This window comes from Balaenoptera physalus, assembly GCF_965194825.1.
Source record: "Balaenoptera physalus genome assembly, chromosome: 7".
NCBI lineage: Eukaryota > Metazoa > Chordata > Mammalia > Artiodactyla > Balaenopteridae > Balaenoptera > Balaenoptera physalus.
In genome coordinates this window covers 110,056,479-110,066,721 of record NC_138886.1, presented here as the reverse complement: position 1 = coordinate 110,066,721, position 10,243 = coordinate 110,056,479, and the positions used below count along the sequence as shown (strand labels likewise).

General features: G+C 45.5%; 1 protein-coding gene across 1 annotated transcript; it reads right to left on the bottom strand.

Annotated features, from left to right (window-relative positions):
• Positions 1 to 4,060: 4,060 nt before the first annotated feature.
• On the bottom strand, positions 4,061 to 9,247 carry NEFM (neurofilament medium chain). Its single transcript, XM_082468886.1, has 3 exons — positions 8,040 to 9,247; positions 7,191 to 7,315; positions 4,061 to 5,968 (listed from the first exon to the last, which is right to left on the bottom strand). The coding sequence occupies exons 1-3, from the start codon at positions 9,117 to 9,119 to the stop codon at positions 4,549 to 4,551; spliced, it is 2,625 nt and encodes an 874-aa protein (XP_082325012.1). The 5' UTR covers positions 9,120 to 9,247; the 3' UTR covers positions 4,061 to 4,548.
• Between the last annotated feature and the right edge of the window lie 996 nt (positions 9,248 to 10,243).

Below are 10,243 nucleotides of genomic sequence, written 5' to 3'. Positions count from 1 at the left end.
ATCAATATGGATTTGGGGATTTAAAGTTGTCTTCCTAGGGACTTCCCTGGTGGTCCAGTGGTTAGGTCTCCACAATTCCAGTGCAGGGGGTGTGGGTTCGATCCCTGGTTGGGGAACTAAGATCCCACATGATGTGCAGCCAAAAAAAAAAGAAAGTTGTCTTCCTAGGCCTAGTGCAAAACTTCTTCTCTCTCCTATTCTCAATATTGTTTTAAATAATTTGCATTAAGAAAAATTTAAGCCCCATGATTATGTAGGTGTATTAGTGGGTGTCTAAGTAATTTCAATAGCTTATTGCAGTGCAAAATGCAATTATTTTCCACCCAAATTCTCTATATGAACAATGAATATATTACAGAGTATTGTACAATGTATACACATATTATAGATATGTATACATATCTATTTATGTTGTATACTTATTTTTGTAAACTCATTGCAATGCATTCTGTATTGAAATAATGTATAAGGAAACTAATGTTCTAATTAATATCTTCAAATTAAGTAAATTCTGTACCTTTTTCAATTCATTCAACAAATGATTTTGATCAGCTACTACATACATGTTACAGTGCTAGGCACTTTCCATAGATGTTATCTCATTTAATGACCTTAGCAGCCTTTTGAAGAATATGTTAGCACCTGTATTTTACAGATAAGGAAATGGAGGCTGTCTTAGTCAGTTTGGGCTGCTGTAACAAAATGTCATAGACTGGGTGGCTTACAAACAACAGAAATTTATTTCTCACAGCTCTGGAGGCTGGGAAGTCCAAGATCAATGTACCATGATTCTGTGTCTGGTGAAAGCCCACATCCTGGTTCATAGATGGCTGTCTTCTCGATGTTCCCATGCGGTGGAAGGGGCAAGGGAGCTCTCTGGGGTCTCTTTTACAAGGGCACTAATCCCATTCATGAGGGCCCCACTCTCATGATCTAATCATCTCATAAAGGCCCCACATCCAAATAACATCACATTGGGCATTAAGATTCAACATACAAAGTTAAGGGATACAAACTTCAGTCTGTAGCAGAAGCTACATATAATGAACCCACAACACAATTTTACTGTCTATAGACCTGGGATTTGAACTCAGATTCAGTGCTTTTGCCAATGCTTTACACTTCTAAGGGCAGAGGAGCCCTGGAAGTAGATGAATGTTGTGTAGACTCGGTAAAATAATTCACTTAAAAATAGCTCCTCTTTTCCTTTGGGCAAATTACATAAACCACCAAGAAAAAATAACTTGCTCCAAACTGGAACGACCAACCTATTTGTTGTGGAAATGAATATCCCAATGTTTGAATACTGTCTCTGCACTGACTGGCAATAGAAGGCGGTGCTAGAAATAACACTTTCCTTTTCCATTGAATATTAAAGTTACCACGGGAAAGTGGTTGCCACATTTTTGTACACTGCAAGCTGTCGTGGTAGAAGGAACCACCACTTATGTTGTATCTGGATGTTTTATTCTTCTCATGATGCAAACTGCCATTGCACCATTTTTTTTTTTTTTAATGTGAGGAGATTTGTAAGCATATTAAATGAAAGATGCATGGCATAGATCTATTTTCTTTCTTTCAATCTGGAAAGAAAAAAAGTGAATGCAGCAGAACCTCCTTATAAATTGAGGTGGCCAATGATGGATGGATTTGAGGGGAAATGTAGTGCAGGGGGTTAAGAATATGTGCTCTGGAGCTGGACTATGTGGGTTTTATCTACTAGCTGTGTGACCTAGAGGAAGTTAAAAAAAAGTCTGTGTCTCAGTTTCCTTATGTTTGAAGAGTGAGAACTAATTAGCTTTAGTACTTCTTACAAGATTTAAAACAAAATAGTATCTTTAAGACAATTTACTGGAAAAGTAGAAATACTATTTTTCAATGGCTTAACGTCACTGCAGCCTGGGGCTGACTGTAGGCAGAGAAAAGGTATTCTAATTTCCTAAACACTTGGAGGTTTGTGCCTAGTCTCTCCCTGTCAACATATTTGGAAACATGAACTTCAAATTGCTCTCTCTTTAAATAGTAGTGCAATAATTTGCATTGACAATAGAATTAGTGAATTCTGGAAGGGAAGATCCTTGTATACCCAAGCCATAGTTCACAGTAAATATTTCTTAAGTTTATGAACCAATCAAGCAATTTGATATTTAGAAATGTCTGCTTGGCTTATCAAAGGCATGTTGTTCTATTATTTTTACAGGGGGCAAAACAATGGTCTGTCTTTTGGAATATTTAGAAATATTATTAAATTCTTTCCTTCTCAGGAAAGAAAATGAGATGATTGAAAATAAAGTTAGGAGCTGAAGGGATAAGTCTCTAGTGCTGGCCTTTGTGGGTCGGGGTGGTTGCTGATTGATCCTGTCATTTTTAGACACTATATGCTACAAAAAGGGGTTTCTACACTCAGGAGCCAGCACTGATCATGAGTTTTAGGTATAGACAGGTGAGTATTTTTATAGTAATGGCTATATATTTAGTAGGTATTTTAAAATTCAAGTAGCCTATCCTATAGATGCAGCCTCTATTCCTACTCCAGGCAATAGCTCCCAGACTTTTCTTTGGGGAAATGCTGCTGTATCAGTGGTATCAGTCTTGGTGGGACTGTCAATCAAAGTGCTTCTTCCTCTGAGGGCTAAGGGGTGAGGCAAATGTATGCTCTTCTTCTGAACTTTCAATGAAGTGATAACAAAGTTTCAAATTCAATCAGCCCTGTGACTGCATGAGGATTTGTTTTCTTTGTTCCTGGGACTGTCTTTCCCACCAGTGCCTCTTTGGCTGATCCCTCCATCCTAGAATTTATGCTGTATCTTTGCAATATGCTCTTTTCAGATTTTTAAATCCTACATAACTAGAGTAAGTTTTTACTAATTATATTTAAAAATTTTGTTTCACTTTGGATGTTATGGATATTACTGCTTTAGAAAAATCATTGTATTAACATAAAACATGGTTGTTTTAAAGAAAAAAATGTAACCAAGAGTTTGTACAAATGATACGCAGATCTAGCAAAAATTGTGAGGATTGGCAAAGGGCTAATGTTAGGGAAACATCATTACAATTATTGACATTAGCACCAAGCTTCCTGGACATATTTAGGGATTAAAATTGGAATATCTTGAAAAGCCATTAAAAAGAGAATCAGGATTGTATTATTGGGATGATCCTTATCGATAAAAGAAATACAGACTTGGAACAAATATACTATTAGTGGTTTTGAAGATTTAGAACAGATACATTTTGAAAAGGGCATTGTATTATTTCCTTGGTCAAGATCAGTCCTTTAAAAATTTTTTTAAATTTTAAATTTAAAAAAAATTTAAAAATTTAAAAAAATTAAAAAAATTTTTTCCAGGCCTTTAAAAAACAAAATCTAAAAACACTTACTGCTTATATCACAGAATCCTGTTTTTCTTTTTCTAAGTGGAATATTTTGTTTATTTTTAACATTATTTCCCCCAATTAGTAAAACACTGAAAGTATAAACCTCCATCGACCAAATCAAGACTCACTGCTGCAGATAAGCCTGTGTGCGTGTGTGTGTGTGTGTGTGTGTGTGTGTGTGTGTGTGTGTGAGTGTATATGTGTGTGTATACCAGAACCATGCATCTGAGGCTGGAGGTTTCTTGTTAAGAATGTTAGAGATTCCAGTCCTGCTTCTTCTGGACACATTGATATAAATGTCACGAGGTCCTTTGTGTCCCAACCCCAGAGGAGCAAGTTAAGACCCCTCTCACCTTGAGGTTCTCTGAGTTCCGGTTTGGGATCTAAACACCTGGAGGTTGAAGACTTCCATCCCCCCCCAATGTTACCTTTTTATCAGATGCTTTTATTTTTATTTCAAAAATATAATTTAAAAATTTGGGGATGAAGGTTGGGCTAAGTAAAGATTTTGACACCTGAAAATGTTTTTGTCAATTATGTTTTCCCAGTAACCGCTCTCAGGGAAATAGTGATAAGAAATGCAAGCTGCTTATAATCCCCCAAATAATCTGCTCTGGGGAAAGAAAGGGTCAAGTGGTGGAGAATTCACTTCGAAATGACATGACACCAAGCAACTGACTATGTTTCCAATATGACCTTTATTGAGCAACTACTGCTGTGCCGTTTAACATCAATCAATGAAAAGTTGCAAACTGCATGTCAACGAGGTTCTCCCATGAACAAAAGTCCTTTTTAAATGCACCAGTGAGGTAAACATAATTATTCATAATATAGCTTTCTTAAGGCTAAGAGAGTTCTGTGTTTCATTTATTATTTTTGGCTCAGTTGGTTCTTTGCATAATATACCTCAAGACATCCCCCCAAGCGCCCCCCTTCCAACAGCTTAGGAAATTGGCCACTTCCCCAGGTACATACAGTATCACGCATTCGAATCGCCCAAACACTGGGGACGGAGCACCCTGGGCTTGCATGCAGGTCCCTCATATCGCACAAAGTAAAATACAATGCCTGGAGCCCCCATGGGAGAACCCGTTCTGTTTTGAAGCTGTCAATCACATGCATTTTGAAATTGTCATATGGCTTAACCTTTTGCGATGGACTCGTCTATTAGTCACTCTGGGTGACTTCCTTTACTACGGCGTGTGAAGTGACCTTCTCTACCTTTTTGGTAGACACTAATTTCTCCTCAAAGGTCTCTTCATGCTCTTCGACCTTTTGAGTGACGGTTACAGACTTGGTGATATACTTGGTAGCACCATCTCCCCCCTCACTGGTGGTCTTGTCTACCATTTTGGTGACCACCACTTTCTCCTCACCTCTATCACCACCCTTCTTTTCATCTGCTGGGCTCAAGTCTAGCCCGTTGGTGACAACCCCTTTCTTCTCTTCTCCCCCACTGCCCTTCTCCTTAGCTTCCTGCACGTGCTCCTCTTTTCCTTCCACCTCCCCATTGATGGCTATGTCTTCCTTCCTGGAATCCTTCAAACCTCCCTCCTCCTTCTTCCCCACCTCTTCCGCTTTCTCCTTCTCCTTCTCTTTCTCCTTCTCCTTCTCTTTCTCCTTCTCCTTCTCTTTCTCCTTCTCCTTCTCTTTCTCCTTCTCCTGCTGCTGTGGCTTTTCCTCCTCTTTGGCCTCCTTCTCCAAGCTCACCTTTACTGATTTGGCGACCGCCTCCTCCACGACTTCCTCCTTCACTGGGGATTCAGCCTTTTTCTTCTCTGGCACATCCTTTGGCTTCTCCTCCTTTTTCTCTCCCTTCTCTTCCTTGGGAGCTTCCTTTGCTTCTTCCTTCTTTTCTTCCTCCACTTTCCCTTCCTCCTCTTTCTGTTCTCCTTTCTCGGCTCCAGCTTCTGCTTTGGGCTTCACCTCTTCCACGGGTGACTTTGGCACCGGGGACTTGGCTTGCTCCGGCTTCTCCACCTTGGCTTCTGCCACCAGCTCCTCCTTGGGAGCCACTTCTTCACCCTTTTCCTCCATTTTCTTTTCCTCCTTAGCTTCGGCGGCTTCCTCTCCTTCACCTTCAGGCTCTGTTTCTCCTTCCTCTTCCTGCTCACCTTCCTCTTTTTCACTAGAAACTTCCTTCTCAGAGCCTCCTTCCTCAGCTTGGTCTGATTTAGCGCCCTCCTCTTCCTCCTCTTCCTCTCTGCCCTCTTCCTCCTCTCCTTTAAGTTCAGGTGCAATAGCTTTCACTGGAGACTTTTTGGCAGCTACAACTTCTTCTTCGGCTTCTTTTTTCTCTTTCTTTTCTTCAGCCTCTTCTTCCTTGCCCTCTTCTTTCATGGAAACTGTCAATTCCTCTGCAATGGCCGTCAGGGCTTCTTCCATTTCTGATTTCTCATCTTCCACCTTGGTTTCCTCTATGATCTCCTCGACAAATTTGTGTTGGACCTTTAGCTTGGGAGCCTCTACCTTGGTTTTCTGAAACTTACTGGATATTGTGATGGAGGGCTGTCGGTGTGTATACAGCGGCCCAGTGATGCTTCCTGCAAATGTGCTAAATCTGGTCTCTTCACCCTCCAGGAGTTTCCTAAGGAGAGAATCAAAGAAGGCAAGACGTAATTAAAATCTCATTGGGCCTTCTGAACTTCATTACAGTATGTGTAACGTGGTAGATACCTTTGAATAAATAGAATCGCTTGAAGTAACACTTGCTATCATTTCACTAGTATATTGCGTCATATTCAATGACAGAAACAGATTCTCAGGGACAATCAGCCAGTCACCCAATGCAGTAACTAACCACGCCCAATAGTCCACTCACTACACCCAGCTACCAAATCTCAGCTCTGCCGCAATCCATTTGGTGCAACATGAATACGCTGAAAAGCTCCCTAGAGGCCAAAAAGGCCTTAAGTGACGTTCTTGAGCATTTGGACTTTCAAGATGTATACTAAATGTCTTTTAGCAAACATTCAAAAATTTTACAAAACTATTTAGAATATATTAGAATTCAAGCTATATATATCATAGCTAGGTGCTAATATGTGCGTATCAAGTTATAAACTGGTCTGCGATTTTAATCATAAAGTGTCTATTTTATATAACTATTCAGCTTTCCTGAAAAGACAGATGGCTCTGAGCTGAGTGCAATTTATTCTTGTAATATGAATGATCTTACTGGTAAAAAAACAGAAAGAAAAACAACCCCTCCCCCCCCCAAAAAAACTATTAGTCAAGGATTTTCACCTATGAACTTAGTCAACAGCAAGGTGACATCAGTTAATATATTTATAATCTCTTCTCTTTCTCTGGATGTATATCTAGATCTATAAACATAAATCTAAATAAAAAATATATATTCTATCAATCATATTTATTCTCAGCCAGATGATGGCAATAGTAAGCTGTAACTGAGCGAGAAATGGAACGTCCTGGTGTTTGTCCTTGACATTACACAGTTGAAAAGCTGAAAGCACTAGATGAAATATTAAAAACTAAAATTCTGTTTTTGTTTCAAATATTTGAAAACAATTGTTTCACTAAAATAAAAAAGTTTAAGCATAAGCACTGAAATTAATCGGCGCTCTTCCTCTAAACACTTTATTCAAACATTTTAACTACTGTTTACTCTTTTAAAGCTGCATAAAAAGTTGCAATTCTTTAATTACTTTTTAATTAAGAAAGAAAACCAGGCACTGATTTAAGACTCCTGCAACCTGCTTGCTTTAACTTAAGTGGTGAAGGTTCCTGCCTAAACGGCCTCTACAGTGCGGCTACTATTTCGGCCACGTCCGCCGCGAGCACGGTACCTGTATGCAGCGATCTCGATATCTAGAGCCATCTTGACGTTGAGGAGATCCTGGTATTCTCTCAAATGACGGGCCATTTCCCACTTTGTGCCCCGAAGCTCATTTTCCAGCTGCTGGATGGTGTCCTGAAAGAGACACAGCCACAGACTTATCCTTCCAAACAGCCACTTCTTTCGCGAACCACACCTCCTCCTTCTTCCTCCTCTCCCTCGACTCCCTCCAGCTTTGCAAACCTCGGGTACCGCTCCCAGACCCCCTCCCCCCTTAAAGTAAAAATCTAAGGAATTCACAAACAAACGAACAAACAATCAATAAGACAAGTAGACATTTCCTGGGCACACCACGCACTGGGACCAGCGGATCTAGAACAGGTCTCAGCAGGAAACACACATGCATGGGGAAACCCCACGGCTGACCTGGCCCTTTCCATCTGAGCCCTTTGGGCTGAAGTCAATTTTGGGAGTTCTTCCGATCACGGCTGGAAAAGTTGAGAATACATGAGTTTCTGCACAGCTATCCTAAAGTTGCTGCTTTATCAACTACCGGAACGTATACCTCCTACTTTAAACGCGCAAGCGTGCAAAACTAGAACTCCTAAGGAAAAGAAGCACGTTTTGAAAACGATCAGGGGTCTTCGAGCGGGGGATGGTGCGTGGGGGAGGCGTGTGGAGGGGATGGGGAGGGACGAGGACGCTTTGAGCCTCCAACTTGGGTCTGCGTCGCGCGCGCGCGCACTGGCCAGCGGCCGCTAGGGAGCGCGGCTGAGAGCGCGGCGGGGCGCGGGCCTGAGTGTCGGGGGCGCGCGGCGCTGGCGCTGGCGCAGGCTGGCCGCGCAGCCGCTGTTCCTACCTGGTAGCTGCTCAGGTCGTGGTTGTGCCTCTCCTCGATGTCGCTGAGCTGCCGCTCCAGGGATTCCTTGGTGCCGCGCACCGACTCGAGCTCGATGCTCTTGGACTGCAGTTGGCGCCGGTACTCGGCGATCTCTTCCTTGGCGGAACGGATGGCCTCCTTGTTCTGCTCGGCTGCCTCGGTGAGCTTGGCGTAGCGGCACTTAAACCATTCTTCGGCCTGGTGCATGTTCTGGTCCGAGTGGCATTCGAGCTGGGAGCGGATCTCCTTCAGCGCCGACGAGATGTCTGTCTTCAGGTAGTCTTTGCGCTCCACGGTGACGTGGGACGCCTGGATCTGGGCCAGCAGGTCGGCCACCTCCTCCTCGTGATTGCTCCGCAGGAAGGCCACCTCATCCTGCAGCGACTGCACTTTCTTGTCCAGCTCCACCTTGACCAGCGACGACTCTTCGATGTCTTTGCGCAGCGCGCGGATGGCCGCCTCGGTGTCGTCGCGCAGCCGTGCCTCCTCCTCGAAGCGCTCCTTGAGCCTGTGGATGTCCTCTTCCAGGTGGTCCGAGTCCAGCTGCACCTGAGCCTTCTCGTGGTTCACCAGCTCCAGCGTGGCGCGCAGCTCGCGGATCTCCTGGTCGTACGCGTCGCCCAGCTGGGCGTGCGAGGCCTGCTTCTGCCGTAGCGCCTGGATCTCCACTTCGATCTCCTTGTTCTGCTGCTCTAGGTAGTGCACTTTCTCGATGTAGCCCGCGAAGCGGTCGTTCAGCCCCTGCAGCTGCTCCTTCTCATTGGAGCGGGACAGCTTGTAGTCGCCGCCCGGCCCAGAGCCGCCGTTAAGCAGGGACGAGGACTGGCTGAAGTCGAGGCTGCTCTCGGCGGAGCTGAGCATGGCCGAGCTGTAGGCGAGGCGCGGGGCGAGCGCGCTGCGCTTGTAGGAGGAGGACACGGTGCTGGGCGAGCCGCGGGACCATGACTGCGAGCGGAAGCCGCTGGACGGGGAGCCGCTGACGCGGCTGAAGCTCGAGCGGGTGTCGGTTACCCGCCGGTAGGCGGACGGGTTGCCCAGCGAGTCCAGCGTGTAGCTCATCTTGGCGGCTTCGGGGCGTGTGACTGGCACAGCGTTCTGCTGCCCTCGCCGCAGCCCCTTTATAGCCGCGGCGGCTGGTCCTGGGCCAGGGCCCCGCCCAGTGGAGGCGGCGGCCGAGGAGGCGGGGACTGCGGGTACCGGGCCGTGGGGATGGGGGGGGGGTGGTGGTGAAGACAGCCCAGCAGTGATTCAGCGCCCGCTCCACGTGGCCCCGCGCCGCATCGGACCCCGGACTTTGCTACCTTGGCCCCGACCCCTCCCCCCAGCTCTTCTTTCGGTGCCAGACCACCTGTCCCCTCCCAAGCCCCCCTCTCTCCATTACTCTTCACCTTCGGATTGCATTTTACACCCCCAGTGGGAGTATTCACCCAACGCCCTTTCTTTGTTCAGTCACTCTCCCACCGTTCGGGCCGCTTTTCTAGCGACCCCCTAGCCACTTTGTTCTTGTTCTTTTTTGTTTTCTGATTGTGTGTGTGTGTGTGTGTGTGTGTTTGTAAACCCTTTGCACTCTTATCTTCACGTTTTTCTCTTCTTTTGCCCTTTCACCATTACTTTTTTCTTTACCCATCTTCTGTGCTTAATCACTTCCCCCTCTATTTGGCATCTCTTCGCCTTCCCACTTTAAAACTTCTTCAGTCCCACTCACTCCTCCCTTCTCTCTGAGCCCCTTCCTCCTGGACCTTTTTCTTCCCAGTCTTGTCTTTTCTCTTTCTCCTTCCTCCCCTCCCCCTTCCTCCCGCCCCTCCCCCATCCTCATCGCCCCTTGCCTTCCTCCCCTCCCCCCACTCCCGGTCTTAAAGCAGCCCGAGATGAGCGCAGGCCCCGAGTTGGGCCTAGAAGAAAAAAACAAAAAGACTTTGAAGAACGGTCAGCCTGAAGTCTTCGAGAAGGGGACAGAGAGGCTGGGCCGGGGTATTTATTTGTATTAAAAGTGGGATATGTCGCTGCTTTCTGCTTAGCGTTTGGGGGACGTCCGCAGTTTCCGCAGGGGCAGAAGGTAAGGCGCTTGTGCTCGCTATGGCGCCGGCAGCACCAAGGACAGCGCCCAGGCTGGTTTGCTGGAAGATTCAGCCGCCCTGGGGGCTTGTCGCCCAGCATTGCTTGTCTGGTTAGGTTGGCGGGGG